Raw genomic sequence first — 18,927 nt, 5'->3', positions numbered from 1 at the left:
GTCGCAACCTTAGAGTGACGTAACAATCACTACTATTTACTTCACAATAGTCACGTGGTGATCACGCTACCCACGTGACTATACGCTTCAATGAACACAAGATCCCATACGATGTATGACGTCATATTTATTTCGCAACAATACTCATTGTTTATTTACAACTGGTAATCTCAGTTGACCTCAAGTAACCCCATGTGACCTTTAGTAACCCATAATCATACGATACGAAGGATAAGATGGATTCCGGAATCTGTGAACACTGGTTCGCTCATTTGCCCCGGGGAAAGTTGGAACGCCGCGTCCTCGAACGGTTTCTGCATCTGGCCTGTGATGTCATAATAAATGTTTTTATCTCATCGTGACAGAGCAACGACAGTCGTTATAACACAGGTGTTCTGTTTCATACACCTTGTGCCAGCTTACCAGTTACCACATTTGTAACTTTGTGGGTGATTGATTTTCTGCATGGCTAGCAATTTGAACAACCTATTAGTGACCCACTGGGTTGAAGCAATTACTAACCCCAAACTACCCCACCAACCCCAAACTACCCCACCAACCCCCAAACTACCCCATCAACCACCACACTACCCCACCAACCCCCAAACTACCCCACCAACCCCCAAACTACCCCAACAACCCCCAAACTACCCCACCAACCCCAAACTACCCCACCAACCCCCAAACTAACCCACCAACCCACAAACCCCGAAACTAACCCACCAACCCCCAAACTAACCCACCAACCCCCAAACTAACCCACCAACCCCTAAACTAACCCACCAACCCCCAAACTAACCCACCAACCCCCAAACTAACCCACCAACCCCTAAACAACCCCACCAACACCCAAACTAACCCACCAACACCCAAACTACCCCACCAACCCCCAAACTACCCCACCAACCCCCAAACTACCCCACCAACCCCAAAACTAACCCACCAACCCCCAAACTAACCAACCAACCCCAAAACTAACCCACCAACCCCCAAACTAACTCACCAACCCCAAACTACCCCACCAACCCCAAACTACCCCACCAACCCCCAAACTAACCAACCAACCCCAAAACTAACCCACCAACCCCCAAACTAACTCACCAACCCCCAAACTAACTCACCAACCCCCAAACTACCCCACTAACCCCTTGTAAACGACCCCAAGTCTCCCCCACGCTTGGCCGAACTACAATCGCTGTAAATCTTGGCGAGTTCTTCGAACTTAAATTGCTCCGATATTATTTGCTTCTCGTAACCTGTGGTGTAATACATGATATTTATGATTTCGAGGGTAATAAAACATTCCATCATAAAATTACCCTAATGACCACACATATATACCACCCCCCCCACCTTTCAATAACTCGAGCGCTTCCTCTTTGCTCCTCGTAATCTTCTCCTCCCTCCAGGAGGACGGACGACGAACGTCACGATGTTTCACCAGTAGGTGGTAGCATTGCACACTCTGATACATAGAAACATTATAAACATTGTGCGATAACATACAATACCGGTATCAGGTGTTTGGTTTGTATTTAAATAATAGACTGACGATGCCATTTTGGGCGAAATATATATCTTGTAGTAAACTATTAGTTGGATCTGATTTTTGTTCTTTGGGGTCAAACACAACAACAAGCTTCTGTAATATTAGGCTGGACAATTAAACATGGGGAGAACAGCACAACGCAATCAAGAGTCAACAAACAACCCAACTATCACAATCAAAGGTGTTGTATCCTTGGGACCCAGACTCATATCATTGCCACTATAACACAAAACAATACACAAACAACATAAATATTGTATATATGACATCACAATACCTCTTGTTTCTCTGGCTTCTTGGCTGGTTCTGTTGGTCTCTCCCAAACGCTTTTGTGCGTATACTTGTTCATGTAATATGTTTTGCCTGTGATTTACAAAGTGGTTTACCAACTTACCAAGTTCAAAGCTGTTACTATTATAGGGGTCCTTGGACAACACAGGAAATTGCTTCAACCCAGTGGTCACTAATGGCTTGTCCAAATTATCAGCCAGAAATAAAACAATCACTCACAAAGTTACATACGTGGTAACTTGTAAGCGCCACACGAGGATAAACAACTTTAAACCGACCTGAGCTTCTGCTTTCCTTTTTAATCCAACCATCAGGCAGAGGGCTCATGGAATCCATCGCTAAATAATTTCAACAAAATATTTTCATTTTATAACATTTCTATGTAAACTTGCTTGGCGTTTAAAACCTATGATACCTGGGTGCGAATCGGGGAGAAAATAAATGTTTGTTGGAATTCACGCGCGTTTAAAGCTACGTCATTCTTAATTACGTCATGTATTACGTCACGAGAATCATAGTTTACGGAAACATCACAAATATGCATAGTTACGTAAATATAAAATCAAAATAAACAAAATATTGCACTCTTGGTTTTGGCGGGAATTATCTGGCTTCTGATTGGTTAACAGAAACTGTTGTCATCAGCACGAAATGTTTTGATGTCACAAAGGGTTGATTGTTTGCATGTGACGTCACAATCGGATAAATCTTCCATCTTAGTAATGTGATTGTGATATGATTGAAACAATTGTTCATCGGAATCAAATCTGGAATGTGGATTCATGTTAAACAATGAACATTATGACATCATAATCACCATAGCTACCTATCAACCAATTTTTTTAACTCTGGTGGGGTTAGATTAATGACATCATAATCATCAACAAAGGAATATTCGCGTTGCCACGTCGCTTCACCTCTCATGTTGGCGTCTATGAATAAAGTTCATTGTGATGTAACAACCTTTGTATTGTTAGTATCAGTTTGAAGTTAGAGAGTTCAGGTTCAAGGCTCGTTGCTGCTACCATTGTGGGCGTATGTGTCCTTGGGCAAGACACTTAACGACAATTGCTCCTACCCAGTGGTCACTAATGGGTTAAATTATCAGCCATACAAAACACCATCACCCACAAAGTAACATACGTGGTAACTACAGAGGTGAACAATACAAAACACAATAACAAAGTTAGTTAACAACTTGGACCTCAATAGGTGGTAACCCGACCTGTTATGTTAAGATAATAACTTTCCCCGTCCAACAACGAATACCTCGACCCCTCATATTCACCCTCCATCGTATAAATACGATACCCAGAGTTAAGATTTGAGTAAGTCGTGAACCCCGGTCCGATCAAGCCAATCGCGCTTACCCGATCCTCTTGTGTGATGTCATAATATAACATCATTTCATCCTGTGATGAAGGGTGGGGGTCGGTAATTAGTTAAAGCTCGGGCATATCAATTGAATTAGAATTGGAATCTTTAATTTATAACAATAACTTATACATGCATGATGCATCTTCAATCACCGTAGGATAGAATAAGTGACCAATTAAAATGAAAGACAGGTTTTAGCGACAAAAAGACAGTCAATAAAACATGGCTTCGACTGAAACATATTAACGTTTATGTTTATGCACCTAGCAGACATAAAGCAAGCCGTTTGTGTTTAATTATTCAAGTTGGCCCTTAAATAAAATTAATGATTTAAATTAGAGTTGTTTATGACTCACCGTGTGTGCGTGTCCGAACAATTGCGCAATAATGGTGTTCTGGTATCGATTGATGATTTCATAATAGTTATCGCTCCACGGCTTCATGCACCCGTCGGTCGGTCGATGAGAAATTATTAACACGTTCTCGTCGTTGTCCTCCGCCTTTTGATGATGTCATGATGGTGTCATTGTTGTAATACAATAGATATACAAAGATGATATTTACATGCGTTTATGTTGTGGTGGTTAAAGTGTTATGCATCACATATTAACATGTTAATATGTATAGACAGATTGGTTACGTATAATTGATTCCAGGGCATTCACACCCATGTTGCCTGGGTTATAACAAGCATACATTACACAACTTCAGGACATTACAAGTAAAAAAATAAAATGGGAAAAACAAACATAGTGTAACGATGACATCATGATGACATCACACATGATGACATCACACCCACCGCTTGCATTACACCGGCGAACCACTTAAGTTGTCCTTCAGGGTCAACAGCGTTCGTACCAACCAACAACCACCATGAATCATCGCTACAATAATTGGTGTTGAGGGAAACCACCCGTAACCCCGGTCGAATGAGGGTCGTGTAGAAAGCCCCCTGTTTAACAAACCCCATGTCTTCCTCGGGGATCCAGTTCGACCATGAGTCGTATAATGTATCGAGCAACCACTGGGTGTCAGCACCGGGTTGATCGAATATCGAGTGGGGAGGGTACGAGTTGACGGGGGCGCTCTCGTGGTTGCCAACCGCAGCATACACTGGGGTAGCTGGGGTAAAATAAGGGGTTAGGCAGTGTATAATAGGATGGGTGGGGTTAAATAGAAGGGTTTACAAAGCTGAGGTTATTTTTCTCCTATTTGTAACAAATATTTTGTCCCACACAACAGTTTTTATATTTCGAAAATATGTCGGCTTAACTGTGTAGAAAGGTTGTGGAAAACTGTTTTATAAAAAGGGGTGTTGATTACCTCAACCCCCCCTGGATCCGCCACTGCTCCATGATTATTAGTGGGCAAACTGGAGATTAATATTTAGTGTCTTGAAATAAATAGTTCGTTATATAAGCATATGTTACTTGGGAAATGTTTTTTCAATAAATCGGTCCATCGTTGTAATTTATCGATTTGATCTTCTTTCGTTTGATTCCAAACATTATGTGCTGGAATATCACCTGTATTCATGTGGGTTAGTGGGGTGTATATGATAAAACAACATGAGTACCTGTGAATATAATGAAGTCAATACCATCATTGTTCGCCACTTGTGACATCATACTCTCCACTGTGTTTTGTGGCATGTCACAATGCCTATAATCGCCCCACATACCAGCTGCGTCGCTTTCTGTGAATAAACGTTTAATTAATAAATATATTTGAATAATGGGGATGCAAGTTATTATATATCTATTTGCTACTCTATTGGTTGGAGTTGGTTTTTGTTTGTTTTTATTACTTTGTTTTTTGACTAACACGGCGTTCATTATGACATCACCTTGATCAGGAAGTGCATCGTTGTCACGACAACACAAAGGTTCGCGACACTTAGCCGTCCTCCCGGGTGCGTATCGTACGTCCATGTGCATATCAGTGAAGAACAAGAACTTTAAGGTGGGGGTTCCGCTAGCGGGGTTCGTACGAGGTTTATACGGGGGCTGGGGGGTCGTTGATGATGTCACTACCCAGTTGGGGAGGAAATCGGCGGGCTTTCGACATTGATTTTTCAACAACCAATAGCAGAGCTGCGATGGAATGATGTTTAGTAAGTTATAAAAAACGTTATTTACTCTCGTGTGGCGGGGTTTGCACAAGTTGCAAATGCTATGTGGGTAATAACGTGACCCCAAGTAACCGCCATGACCCCAAGTAACCCCATCTCACCTCATCTGGTTGAAGATTAAACAAAACATAGAAAACTTCTTGCTTGAATTCCTCCACAGCTAACTTGCAAACTCGTCGGTCTTCGATATTACCCTACGTCACCATTACGTCACTATATGACGTCATCAAAGTAATATATTACGACGTACCAACTCGCATACTTCCACAGCAATAGCAGTGATGACGTCTTCACCCCCGTTGCTATGCAACAGCTTTTGTATGACGTCAACACCAGCCTTACACAATGTACACGTCATACCCGACTGCTCCACCAAGCGGTCGAGTTCCTTCTCCTTCTCCGGCCGCAAGATGTCGCCTTGACCAAGTATTTTGCGAAGGAACAATAGACCAACTTTCCTGTTTAACACGTAACAATTGAAATTATGAACAACAATGCATATATATTGTTACATTGTTACATCACAGACCTCTTTAATTCATAATCCTCTGTGACGTCACTATCCTTCTCGAATTGCTGCACGCGTAACTTCCGGTCCACGACAGATGTTTCCGCCAGTGCTGCCAGATACAAAACCAGCAGTGTTGCCAGCAATAAATACTTCATGTTGAGTCTGCTGAAAACTGAACAAAGTGAAGATTTCGAGATTTATCGACTTTTATTATTTCGTCATAATTAATAATTAATTGGGTGTCAAATATTAACAATAGGAGCTACTGTGACGTAATAAATAATATTTGTATTGCATCATAATAGCTTGCAGAGCGATTGCAGCGATCACGTGACGACCTTTCGTCCATTGTTTCGTCATAATCGTCTCGAATCCATTGTTTCGTCACAGAGGAAGCTCATTGTGAGATAACAGATGTGTTGCTGGGTTATATTGATGGAATAAACGTTACTATGACGTAACAATGGTGGAAACAGTGGGAATTATTAGCCATTGTTTCTTAATAATGGAGGCGGTTTGTGATTGGTCTATATAGGGGGCGTTGTTTCCGCTGTTTCGTCACAATCAACGTTTTTCTGTGAACATGTAGATTGTTAGTTAACAATGCCGGTTGTTGGAGATAAATATTAGCATAGTTAGTGGTTTATGACGTCACAGTGCAAGCATTGGTATATAACAATGAGGTTGACGACATTAAGTATTGTGACGTGTGTTGGGTAGCCAGCGATTGTTTCAATTGTGCTAAGAACAGATAGTATTATTACGTCATATATTACAGCATAGTAACCATGGAAACCGTTGATTTGTACGCGAAGAAGACAGGGGGGTCGGGATGGATGTTTTCATCAAAAACTTTCATCTTCGTGTTTTCATCAATATTGGTGGCGATGTTTGGCGCGGCTGCTCGCGGTGAAGTCATTGTCTTCATTGTTATGCTGTGGAAGAACTGGGAGGACTTCCGGTTTATTGGGGGGGAAGTAGCGGGCAATACGTCACGTCCTGTGACGCAACCAACAACGGAAATGTCGTCATTGGATAAATATCTATCACAATACCACCTCCAGTTCGTATATTTTCACATCGCGGTCGCTTTCGCGGTGTCTTACTCAATCTTCATTGTTGTGGGGGGGTTCTTACAATGGTAACTATGACGTAATAAAATCATAGATGATTGTTAAGATTGTGACGTCACAGGTACTTTTATATAAAGCGTCGCGATCAACCCGAGACGTGGAAGTGTCAACCTAAAAGATTTCTCACAGCAAAGGTACATATGACGTCAATATGTTTGTGTATGACGTCACAATCGATTCTATCCACAGAACGAACGTCACGAGATATTACTGGGGGCTTTCTGTTTATTCTGGGGGTCCATACTTTCAGGGTTGCTTGTGACGTATATAAGTAATGGCGGGAAGGGATGCAAAGTGTATTATGACGTCACAGACTATGGATGGTTCTACTTTGTGACGACAACAATCTTCAACTTTATGTATCAAGACGCCATCTCGTATTACTATCACAGGTATTGTAGAAGTATTATTACGTCATAACCCCAATAATGACGTCACTATCCCAAAGAATGCTCCATTATCCTTTCTTCTATCGAAACTTCCATAAGTGGCACCATAGATACCACAGCCCAACCGCGTTCAGCGCTGTCGCGATGCATCCCGTCGAATCCATTGTCTTCCAGGTAATATAACATACTGTGACGTCACATACAAGTATAATGACGGCATAATACATTACAGTTATTATTGAATGTCCAAGTGTTCATTGTTCCCATGCATTACGTCACAGTGGCTGGTTGTCAGTTGTATCTTTATTACTTCGGGTTGATCGACCATTCGGGTAAGTTTGACCTGTAGTAACCCCATATTCCGAATATACTTTATTGCGTTTATATTTGTTGTTATCTTTAAATCACGAATTTTATACTCATTGTGTTATTTGACTCAAAATGGCGACGACCAACTCTCACCCCCCCCATTCTAACCCCACCATACTCACCCCCCCCCCAACCAGGAATCGACATGGACTCGATGTGGCCATGGCAACCACCCGTTCGTTTCCATGACGACCACCATAAATATTTCCACGTCAACTTTGGCTTCAACACGATGTTGTTCGATCGTTACCATGACACCATACGTCACGTGAACCGGAAGTACGCGGAGAATATTTTCGGGGGCAAGGGCGCCCCTAGTGGCGAGAAGGAGCTTAAATAGAATATTTTTATTCTGTCTGTTATGACCGCCCGTTGGCCGAGCAGACAAACGCTACTATGACGTCACGAACCGAGTAGCAATATTACGTCATAACCCGATGACGCGGGGGTTTCCCTGTTGAAAGGTTACCATGACAACCTGAGCCTGATTGGCTGTGACGGTCACGTGTTATAAGGTGGGGTAAGATGGTTTTCATTCTATTATCTAATATTAAACAAAGAACATTCAAAGAAATATAAAACCGTATCCTCACGACTCTTATAGACCGTTGTTAATTGTTTAAAACACGATCAGGATATTACGTGATAACCATCTTCCCCCACAATGTTTTTAGTAATCGCAAGGTTACTTGAGGTCATTGACCTTGGAATGTAATTCAAAGTCCAATTTATTGTGTTTGAATAATGGCCATTGTTGAAACAATAGCGCCGATGCTACCGATGTTTGTTTGTTCTGAATGCTCTTTATGACGTATCAAACATTCCATGACGTTTGCAAAATTCTAAAATTATTAAACAAATAAACTCAAAATATAGTTGTTTAACGTATTGTTTTAAAACAATGAGGTGTATATGACGTAACAATGTCGAAACGATCGATTGTTCAACCAACCGTGATGTCATAGCCGGAGGGTTAATAGACAACGTCGCGTTGTGACATCACAAACATTCATACTAAGTATCGCGTTATTCAATAGTTTGGTAACAATTACAATAGTAGCTTATATGACGTCACAAGCACGTAGCGAGAGGTTCATTGTTTGTTATTGTTGAGTGTATATGACGTCATAACGATTTAATAGACGTAACAATAGATTTAGTTCTCAATGAAGAAAACATCTTTAAAAATTTGTGTTTGTGAAAAAGTATGTGTGACGTCACAAAGCAAACGCGATTCGAAGCACGTGACGTACAGGAGCTACCATCGAAATAAAAAATATTTTCTACGATTTCTATTATACCTTATGTTTACCCTATGGGTGATTCTATTGGTGCAATGTCACGTGGGTAGGAGTCACGTGATTACGAGGATCCAATCAGGTGAGATGACGTCATCAAGTGGTACGTAATATGACATCATAACAACTTAAACAGCTTTCGCGCGAATTGGAAATTCGGGAAATTCCCCATACAAAGAACAACCAACGATTGAACAAGAAGACGATTTCTTACGTAACAATCAGGTGGTTAGTGACGTCACGATCAAGATGCCGACGAAACATCATGACGTAAGAATCAAGCCACCCACGCGACATAATGACGTCAGAATTAAGACAACAACAACGAAGTATAATGACGTCAGAATCAAGCCACAAAAGGGGCATAATGACGTAACAATACTACCTTCAAACTACAAACAGGTGACCTCTAGTAACCCCCCAACCCTCTTTTACAGCAATTGAATATACAATATAAAAATATTTACCCCCCGCAGCCGCCACCCCCCCAACCCCCACTTCATATTCCACAACAAACTACCCAAGAGTGGAAGTTCAACAATGAATAATATTATCAAGATTTTAGCAAAGAAGAATAAGTATTATTACCATATACCACGTCATCATCATGTATTATGACGTCATTATTATAGATTCAATTATCTGAAAGCGGAATCCGGGGTGGTTCCCCTAAACGACGAGCTACCATTGGTCAAATATTTGGAGCGTAAAATGACGTCACCATACTTCCTACTTAAGCACCATTATTGGTTCAATTTCACAAAGTGAGTTTTTGTGGGTTATTGGTTTATATGTGATATTTTGGACAACCTATTAGCGACCACTGGGTTGAAACAATTGCCGAGCCTCGATGCGTATATGTTGATGTGACGTAAAGTTTTTAGTGGGTTTAACAGCCAAGGTTATTTTACGCTGTTACACTTTACCTATAAGCGTTTTGTACGTTATGTTTATATGACCCCATAACCCCCCCCCTCCCAAGATACGGCAAGGAACAACCCACTTTCATCAACGTCATAAGGGATCCGGTTGAATGGTTCGTATCAAGGTTCTATTTCTCACGGTTTGGTTGGAAGCGGAAACCTGGGTGTCGTGATGCGGCGTGTAGTATGAACGAACATGAGTTTAATATGGTGGGTGTGACGTCATTGTGACGTCATGGTAACGTGGAATAAATGTGACGGAGTCAATAATGCGTTGTGAGGTAACGATTGTTGTTTATGCCGTAGGATGTTGACGATTGTGTTCGAACAAAGCACCCCCACTGTGTGACGTCACCATGGTTATACATACCGTACTTCTGTGGCGCAACAAAGGAATGCATAGAGTAAGATTATGACGTAATATTTACGCATTGTTTAATGATTATGACGTCAGAATGGCAAATGTGACGGACAAAGAGCGAAGTCTTGAAACAGCGAAACGACATCTGGTTGAAGATTATCTTATGGTTGGAATATTGGAACAATTTGAAGATTCGTTGAATATGTTGGAGCTGGTGTTGCCACGTTACTTCAAGGGGGCTGTTCAAGTGTGGAAAAGCAAGGGTATGACGTGTGTGTGACGTAATTAATATGTTTTTATAACTATGTATTTGGGCAAAACAATTGCCTCAACCCAGTGGTCACCAATGGATTGTCCAAATTATCAGCCATATATAAAATCACCCACAAAGTTACATACGTGGTAACTCCTACATATATACACACAGACGTCCAATACATACAGGAAGTGACGAAAACTTTGTCCCGGAAGTCGGTTTCACCGGAAACCCGTGACTACCTTGAACAGGGACCCCTCAAACAGGAAGTGACGTTGTACAAGTTCGCGCGTAAATTATTTAACGAGAAATTATCGAAACTGGGGATTGAACCCGTGACGTCAGAGTGACGTCATTAATACTATGTCATCATTAGTTAATATTACGTCATATTGGCTTACACTGTGAGTTATTTATTTCAAGCTGTTGACATAGATATAATATAACAAATAAACGATTATGACGTCATTATAGAGGTTTGTTATTGATTGTTCGCATGCAAGGTTAGTTATGACGTAATAATCTAATCACGTGATCGTTTGACGCGAATCGTCCCGAACATAGCGCTTCTTCCCTTTATGACGACACCAGTCTCTAACAATGCATTATATTATAAGACAACGCACATTATGACATAACTATGACGTACCTGATACAACAGTGGTGTTTGTGACGTCACCATCGGTCGCTGTAACCGCGATATCAGCGGCGCTTGTGATGAAACTATTATTGACGTCATATCCTCCTTTTTTACCCACCAATCCCCGCATGGTGGCGCCAACACCCTTCAAGGATAAGGAGGGGAATAGTTGTCGAAATTCAGGTTTTCTCCAACCCATTAATATGAAGATCATTACGCCCTGTGTAGGAAATTATGAAGGTGTTCATCCTGGTGCATCTACTGTCATTATAACACGGGAGTTCTGTATGGTTTGTAGGTTGTAATAAAGTAAAGTGGGGTAAGATGGATACCGTTTGCAGTCTTTAACAAATAACAACGCTCTTTTAGAGTCGTGATGATACAGTTATAGTTCTGTAAATTTTCTTTGTCTACCACCACAAATGGGACGATAAAATAGATTAATAACATGTACCATCTTACCCCCCTACCTGTATACTGCTGGTGACGGCGAACAACCATGACGTCACAGACTTAGACAATGGGTCATTCACGACGAGTATGACGTAACCAAACACCCACGTGACCCCAAACATGGTTGCCATGGTGACAGCTATATAGCGCTCCCGGTGGTAGCTTCGCTTCTTCTTCTAATAGAAATAGTATATATATATTAGGTAGGGGTGACACGGTTTATCTGTTTTATCGTCTCATTTGGAAAAAAACACAGATTGTTCACAGAATTATTGAAAACACGATTGGGAAATATGATAATATGTCTTGCTACCCATCTTACCCCACAGTAATATATATTCAGCGCTAGATATGTATGTGTACGTTGTGTAAAGTGTATTAGACTCATTACATATAAAAATATCATAGAAACAATATTTTTACCTTGACTTGCTTTTTGAGTATTTTCTGCATCGTCATAATAAACAATATGACGCATGTGACGTAACAAACGCCAACCGGAAGTAGGAAGCCGTACAATAGCGCCCCCTCGTGGATCCAACATTTATCTTGAGATCTGTAAGTTCGGGTGAAGTTTTCGTCTGTGGGGGGGTGTGTTAGTTGGTTACATTGTGACATGGGGCAGGGGGTAAAAGTGCCAATGGATCATTACAGGCGAAAAGGGTAAAAAGTACATCATAATAATATTAACATATTTGGGATTAAGCAGTGAGGGAAGACGACTCCTAACAATGTTACTTGATGTTGACTACATTCTAGAGGTTACTCACATATAGTGGGCGGGGAGGAGTCGCAGAAACGATCTTCATCAACAGGAAGTGACGTCGGGAACGCGATTGACGCGCCGGAAGTTGCCCCAACAATGGCGACCGGAAGTAGATACGCGAAAATCGCCGCTTGTAGTATTGTCATCTCTTTCGAGAACATCTGGAGTATAAAAATGTTTGTGACGTAATCATGATGACGTAAGCATCGATGACGTCACACTCACCATAGCAACAGCAGTATAGATGTTGAAACTATAAACGACCATCCACATCCACGTGACCAGTATAACGTAATGCATCGTCATAGCGACCGCGGTACATACGTCATCATTGTCTGTTCTAGAAACTCCCATTGTGAATATGACGTAGAACAATGCCAGGTTTGACGTAACATTGAGGAAAATCTTCGTCGGTCGAAGCGATCGAAGCTTTCTGTGACGTAATATAATTAACTATGGCCATTATGACGTCATAAACCCACTTGTTATGAAGATGCAGAATGATTGTTATGACGAGACAAACGATGGAAGTGACGCAACCTATTGTGCTGATAATCGAAAGTGTGACGTCACCATGGACTTTAGTGTGGCTCTGTGACGTAACAAGTTAGTAATGACGTCATCAACACATGACGTCATAATCACCCACAATAATAATGGAGAAGCTTGTAAGATGGTTTGATTGACAGGTTGTTGTTCCTCTTATTCTGCACAAACCGACATCCGACCAATCACCGTTGTCGTCCAAATATACACACTTCAAATGTGTCTCTAATACCTGGTGACGTATGTGGTGGTGACGTATGCAATGATGACGTAAGTATGGATGACGTCACTTACCATCAAGCTTTCAGGAATCGCTCGTTTCTGATTGGTCGAATTAATCGCGTTGATTGTATACGTCACAGGACGAGACAAATTGCTGATTGTGACGTCACTAACACTTGCGGTGACGATCTAAATTGATTATGACGTCATAACAAACCCCTGTGACGTAATACACAAGTAATACCCACCCAACCGGAAGTATTCGTAGCATCGGGATCGTGGTGAACAATGAAGATTGTACGAACCGGTGTGACGTCACTATGTGTGACGTCATTCATCGCTTGCTCGTATACTTCCGCCGGAAGCATGACGTCAACGGGCGACAGGGAAATCCCGGTTGTTTGGGGAAACACCGGGTGGTAGGACACGTCACTGATGTTGAAATCTGATTGGCTGACCTGGATCACGTGGTTATATTAGGTTGTTACGTCATGCATCGTGACGTCATACCTTGACAGCTACGTTGCTAGTGGCAACCTGAACCTGGGATTCCCCCTCATCCAGTGTGACGTAGGTAGCGATGGTGTGCAGTGATTGGACGACGTTCGTCACGGTTGAGTGATTTAGTGACCCGGATATGACGTCAGAGGTTTCTACGATGTTTATGAGGGTGTTTGGCGACACCTGGTGGATAGTATGTTAGTGTGACGTCATATAGAGGTGCATGCCATCATACTATTGTATTGTTGGCTTTAGCGGCATATGACACGTCATCAAGGAAACCGATGACGTTTTCAACAACTGATGACGTTAACATGGTTAGGTGTGACGTCATCAATCGAAGTTTATCTGATTCAGATTCCAGATTCTTCCAATCGATCTGAACAATTAAAAAAACAATGAAAATTGTGAACCAATATGACGTCACAGTGCTTACCTTTGTTGTTAAGTTGTGTATTGTGACGTCACAAGAAACAAACACAGCGGTCGAAGCGTCGAAGTTGGGCGAAAGTGACGTAATCTTGCGACAATAGATCGAAGCAAGTGGACGACCTACGTCATATATGACGTCACATTACTACACTACGTCATATACAGCGGATGAATATCTACCGTTTGAACATTTATTGGAACTCATTGTTTCAACATCAACCCATGTTTGTGGGAAGTGAAGGATCTTATCATCGATTGTGACGTTTGCTTCGTCACAATAACCTGTGATGACGTCAATACAAAGTTGGTTGTGATGACGAAAATGAAGTAATTACCTCTGCATGACGTCACACCGTCTCCATAGTAACCAGGCTTACACGTGCATTTGTACGAACCAATAGAATTCGAGCATTCGGCGTTCACGTGACATTTGGCGGGAAGCGTGGTGCATTCGTCCGAGACTGCAAGATACGTGACGTCACGGGGTGTTACGTCACGATGTATGACGTATAATCGACACATACCTCCAGTTGTTGTGAATCTTTCATTGACTTTTATTGATGACGTCGTTGGTTTCGAGGTTGATGACGTCGTTGGTGCAAGACTTGATGACGTCATTAACTCCGAAGTAGTTGACGTCACTGGTATTGTTATCGAATCTGTTGATTTTTCCAAGTTAATTTTAAACAATATAGATTTATGACGTCATTATTACCCGGAAGCGCGTCACAATAGTTGACCCCGTCACCCTGGTAACCAACCGCGCATGCGCACGAGTACGAACCAATCGAATTCGAGCAATTGGCGTTCACGTGACATCTGGAGGGACGGGCCGAGCATTCATCGAAATCTTATAAAATATATCACGTGATGTTGATGACGTCACATGTTGATGACGTCATGAGCTTACCTGAGCACGTGATACCACTGCCTATGTAACCCTGGTTACATTTACAGTAATGGTCGATGAGAAGGGAGAAGCAGGTAGCGAGAACGTCGCACGATGAGCATGAGGTGCCTGGTATGCAACAGTGGTTGGTATTAATATTATAGTAGGGTGGGAAAGATGGGACACCTTTTTCGTTCTATTTTCTCATCCCATTTAGTAGTAAACAAGGAACATCTAAATAATTATAAAACCGTATCCTCACGGCTTCCAAAGACCGTTGTTAATTGTTTAAAATACGATCAGGATTTTGGGATATTATGTGTTAAAAGTGTCCCGTCTTCCCCCATTACTATAATAATAATATATATATATAACGTTATACCGTTTGATTCTACCGATGGAATATGGTGGGTTTGTACACGACCACATGTGGTGTGGGTTAGTATTAGTAAGATATTTATAAGGGGTTGGTACTGGATGGGACATGGATTGGGAGGGAGGGAGGGAACTCCATTACTCCAACATACTAAACTGTAGTTAATGCATGGCTGGCATAAAGGTGGGTAGGATGGTAACATCTGCTACGGTTGGGTAACATGTGTAATAATACATTAATAAGGCATAGGTTAGGGGGTTAATACACATATGTAGTTTGGGTTTAGGGGGTTGATATAAAGATGTAGTTTGGGTTTAGGGGGTTAATATAAAGGTGTAGTTTGGGGTTTAGGGGTTAATATAAAGATATCAAACAACGAACCTTCAACAACTTGTACGATCATCAACACGAAGATCAAACAAACGAACTTCATTATTTATAAATTTCCAATATTTAAGTTTCTGGAATAAAACGATTTAAATAAACGTCATAATTAACGGACAAACCCTGCATTATTACGTCACTATTGCACCTATTGTCTGCAAATCTACCATTATGACATCACAATACACAACAACAATCAAATGAAATATATCCGAATGCATCTCATTATAAAGCAACAATGGGGTCTATATTTGATTATGACGTCACAATCCCACGCTTTTATAACAAGAGGGTGTTTGTAAATACATTGTGACGTCATAATGTGGTTTGTTATTGCAACAAACATGAACAAATATGGAAAATTATTTTCGGAACAAGACTTTATTTTCGTCTGTGACGTCACAAAATGGAGTACTATAATGCTTGTTACGTCACAGATACAAACAAACACTTTGAGATTATGAAATATTCGATAAATTTACATCCGCCAGACGGCGCGACTGAGCTACGAAATGTTCCGCTTGACTAACCACGCATGACGTAAGCACCGAGCTTCAATATTGACACAGTAGGTATTATCACGTCACAATAGACGTCGCGCACCAAACGAACAACTTCAAGATTTTAGAATAAAATATTTGTTTCACGATAATCAGGTTTATGACGTCAGTATCGTTCATATTGCTACCGTGTGTGACGTCATTATGGAATAATGAAGGTTTAAGTTACGTAACAATGGGTATTGTAAGGTTTCCGGTTGGTTAGTTTTCGATTCGTCGAATTCGACTTCTCAGGTTACTTGAGGTCAAATAGAAGTCTGTTGTGATTTCACTGTTACGTGTATTAAGTGATTGTGACGTATCAGGGCTGATTGTTACGTGTTTTAGCTTTATTGTTACGTTAAAGTAACCGGTTTGTTTACCCCAAGTCAGTGTTCCCGAGTTTAATATTTATATTAAGTTTAATATGAGATGAATATTAAGTTGGCAACACTGCAGATGTGTCGCGAGTTATTTATGGCGCTGTGTTCGAATTAGTTATGACGTAACAATCAGAACAGTTGTCTATTAAACGATTGACGTAATAATGCCATGGACGCGCGAACAACTGTCTGTTGATGTAAAAACGAAGCGACCGCGATTTTAATTGTTTATTTGTCCATTGTTACGTGTTAGTTGTCATTGTTTAGAATTCTACAAACCCAAGTTTAAGAATCTGCTATTTGTCTTTGGATTATTACGTCATAGAGTGGATTATTACGTCATAGAGTGTTTGGGGAGAATGAGCATTGTGTATTAACAAGAAGGTAAGTGTGACGTAAGAATGGAATTTGTTGAAAATCGCGCCTTGGGCGTTGTGTGTAAATGTTTGGATTGTGACGTCATATTGAAGTATTGTTCGTTCCAGGTTAACAATGAATTGCATCCGATTGGTCGCGATTATTGTTGGGTTGGCTGTCTGTGATGTGATTGGTCAAGATCAAGGTAACTATGGTGATTGGTTACGTCATAATGGATGTCACGGATCATTTGTTTCCCCGCCCGAGTGTTTCGCGGTTATCGCGACACTGCACTGTGACGTAACAACTTCTTTGATATAAAACACGATAATCGCGATTATCATAGAAATATTATACTCGATGTGGAACGATGTGGTTATGACGTCACACAGGGTGTTTGTGAACGAACAATAAAATTCGTTAAATTTTAACTCAACCTATTGTTACGATCATAAACCTCTTGTTACGTCACTATAACCGTTTATTAAAATGGGATATTATACACGTCACAATTAAGTTGTTTTCAATAGTTACGTCACAGTTCCTTTTGCATTGCTAAACCACGTGACCGCGTTGTCGTCGCAACCACGGTCGAATAATCGCGCGGAATGTTTCTTGCTAATGTGAATTTAAACAATCTTACTTCTAGATGTTTGTGCTGTTGGATCTGGATGGTCGTACTCGTCATCGTATACGTCATCATCGTCATCGTTTGCTACGTCATCATCGTCGTCATCATCGTCTACGTCATCATCTGTATGCGTGCAAGCGAAGGTTCCAGAAGATTGCATCAAGGTCAATCCAAACTGCCAATGGTGTGCACAGGAGGTTAGTGACGTATGTATTGATGACGTCATCGTGACGTATTGGGCCAAAGCACGCTTAGTATTGAATTACGTCACCGCCGAAATATTTACAACGCCCCAGGCACCGTTTTCGGATTATTCGTAAACAATCGACTTTAGCTAAACCTCGATCGCGTTTGACGCCGTATTATGACGTCACACACACAAACAAACGTTAATCGCGGTGATTATCCATCCGTGACTCACTGTTTCATAAAAATCATATAAATTATCTGATGTTCATCCAACCGTAAAATGTCAAAGCGGTTTATGACGTCACAACCAAAATAGAAATACCAGCGCTCGCGGTTTGCGCCGAAACACCAACTACATTCCTCCAATATTCATCCGCAGGACTTCAGCGGACAACGTTGCAACATCCAGCCGATCCTAGAGGAGCAAGGATGTTCGGATCTTCAGATCATCGAGTCATCCGTTGCCATGGATGCCGCAAACGAAGCGAATCGGTTCGATCATCAAAGCGCTAGCGTGAGTGTTACGTCATTGTGTCGTGACGTCGTAATGTAACGACGTCATTATGTCATGACGTCAACAAATCTGTATTTATTAGATTTGTAGTTTATTGTATTCTTTTTTTATTACTTTCGTGACGTCATAGTATCATGACGTCACCGCATATTAACTTGTACCAACATTCGACAGGCGCGCATAAGGGTCGGTGGGAACGTGAACATTAACTTCCGCATCCGGGAACCGATGGTTTACCCCGTTGATTTTTACTACTTGATGGATGTCAGTTACAGCATGTTGGATGATTTGAAATCGGTGCAAACATTGGCGCAACAACTCGGTAGGTGGCGTGTGTGAGCATGAGTGACGTAGTAACCCTCTATCCCTTCTAGTGGCGACGCTACAGGAGCTCACACAAGGTGGAACAGGGAGCGTGAAACTTGGGTTCGGCAAGTTTGTGGATAAAGTTCAAAGCCCGATGACACAGATGACTCCTTATAAGTAAGTACTGTGTGTTGTAGGCTCGTACACG

At 41.4% G+C, this 18,927-nt stretch overlaps 6 protein-coding genes across 7 annotated transcripts in view; 3 read left to right on the top strand and 3 right to left on the bottom strand.

Moving 5' to 3' along the window:
• Window positions 1-107: 107 nt before the first annotated feature.
• LOC149725966 (putative peptidyl-prolyl cis-trans isomerase dodo) lies at window positions 108-2,257 on the bottom strand. Its single transcript, XM_089891086.1, has 5 exons — window positions 2,119-2,257; window positions 1,827-1,912; window positions 1,354-1,465; window positions 1,146-1,256; window positions 108-325 (listed from the first exon to the last, which is right to left on the bottom strand). The coding sequence occupies exons 1-5, from the start codon at window positions 2,174-2,176 to the stop codon at window positions 216-218; spliced, it is 477 nt and encodes a 158-aa protein (XP_089747212.1). The 5' UTR covers window positions 2,177-2,257; the 3' UTR covers window positions 108-215.
• A 62-nt stretch (window positions 2,258-2,319) lies between these two features.
• On the bottom strand, window positions 2,320-6,207 carry LOC149725965 (sphingomyelin phosphodiesterase-like). Of its 2 annotated transcripts, XM_089891062.1 has the most exons (11): window positions 5,881-6,207; window positions 5,602-5,809; window positions 5,453-5,545; window positions 5,067-5,313; window positions 4,797-4,916; window positions 4,651-4,746; window positions 4,020-4,342; window positions 3,574-3,717; window positions 3,066-3,252; window positions 2,667-2,772; window positions 2,320-2,607 (listed from the first exon to the last, which is right to left on the bottom strand). In XM_089891062.1, exons 1-11 carry the CDS (start codon window positions 6,015-6,017, stop codon window positions 2,463-2,465), a joined length of 1,806 nt encoding a protein of 601 aa, XP_089747188.1. In that variant the 5' UTR covers window positions 6,018-6,207; the 3' UTR covers window positions 2,320-2,462. The 2 variants fall into 2 exon arrangements, with proteins under 2 accessions (XP_089747188.1, XP_089747189.1); XM_089891063.1 differs by lacking the exon at window positions 2,667-2,772.
• Window positions 6,208-6,496: 289 nt separating this feature from the next.
• Window positions 6,497-8,637, top strand: LOC149725964 (lathosterol oxidase-like). Its single transcript, XM_089891080.1, has 6 exons — window positions 6,497-7,003; window positions 7,057-7,129; window positions 7,185-7,387; window positions 7,444-7,558; window positions 7,617-7,716; window positions 7,891-8,637. The coding sequence occupies exons 1-6, from the start codon at window positions 6,651-6,653 to the stop codon at window positions 8,091-8,093; spliced, it is 1,047 nt and encodes a 348-aa protein (XP_089747206.1). The 5' UTR covers window positions 6,497-6,650; the 3' UTR covers window positions 8,094-8,637.
• Window positions 8,638-8,767: 130 nt separating this feature from the next.
• Window positions 8,768-11,062, top strand: LOC149725963 (heparan sulfate 2-O-sulfotransferase 1-like). Its single transcript, XM_089891075.1, is given in 7 exon segments — window positions 8,768-9,133; window positions 9,188-9,629; window positions 9,684-9,815; window positions 10,034-10,184; window positions 10,281-10,378; window positions 10,429-10,598; window positions 10,763-11,062. Coding segments are annotated over 7 exon segments (1,386 nt in total). The 5' UTR covers window positions 8,768-8,919; the 3' UTR covers window positions 10,942-11,062.
• LOC149725962 (adhesion G protein-coupled receptor L4-like) lies at window positions 10,984-17,860 on the bottom strand. Its single transcript, XM_089891042.1, has 20 exons — window positions 17,723-17,860; window positions 15,798-15,877; window positions 15,062-15,169; window positions 14,867-15,001; window positions 14,676-14,810; window positions 14,487-14,612; window positions 14,332-14,433; window positions 14,156-14,271; window positions 13,955-14,098; window positions 13,729-13,902; window positions 13,467-13,676; window positions 13,291-13,407; window positions 13,100-13,228; window positions 12,933-13,042; window positions 12,676-12,883; window positions 12,455-12,611; window positions 12,108-12,265; window positions 11,702-11,860; window positions 11,241-11,451; window positions 10,984-11,185 (listed from the first exon to the last, which is right to left on the bottom strand). The coding sequence occupies exons 2-20, from the start codon at window positions 15,847-15,849 to the stop codon at window positions 11,115-11,117; spliced, it is 2,622 nt and encodes an 873-aa protein (XP_089747168.1). The 5' UTR covers window positions 15,850-15,877; window positions 17,723-17,860; the 3' UTR covers window positions 10,984-11,114.
• LOC149725961 (uncharacterized) overlaps window positions 16,949-18,927 on the top strand; it is a 34,843-nt gene continuing 32,864 nt past the window's right edge. The window contains exons 1-6 of the mRNA XM_089891038.1: window positions 16,949-17,106; window positions 17,208-17,284; window positions 17,729-17,907; window positions 18,279-18,413; window positions 18,588-18,735; window positions 18,788-18,896. Coding sequence (XP_089747164.1) covers window positions 17,215-17,284; window positions 17,729-17,907; window positions 18,279-18,413; window positions 18,588-18,735; window positions 18,788-18,896 — 641 coding nt within the window. The 5' untranslated portion in view covers window positions 16,949-17,106; window positions 17,208-17,214. The remainder of the gene's footprint in view (window positions 17,107-17,207; window positions 17,285-17,728; window positions 17,908-18,278; window positions 18,414-18,587; window positions 18,736-18,787; window positions 18,897-18,927) is intronic.

The sequence above is a fragment of the Ciona robusta genome, chromosome 13, assembly GCF_009617815.1.
Source record: "Ciona robusta chromosome 13, ASM961781v2".
Lineage (NCBI taxonomy): Eukaryota > Metazoa > Chordata > Ascidiacea > Phlebobranchia > Cionidae > Ciona > Ciona robusta.
The sequence above is the reverse complement of the archived record's forward strand: the minus strand, read 5'-3'. Positions and strand labels throughout refer to the sequence as shown.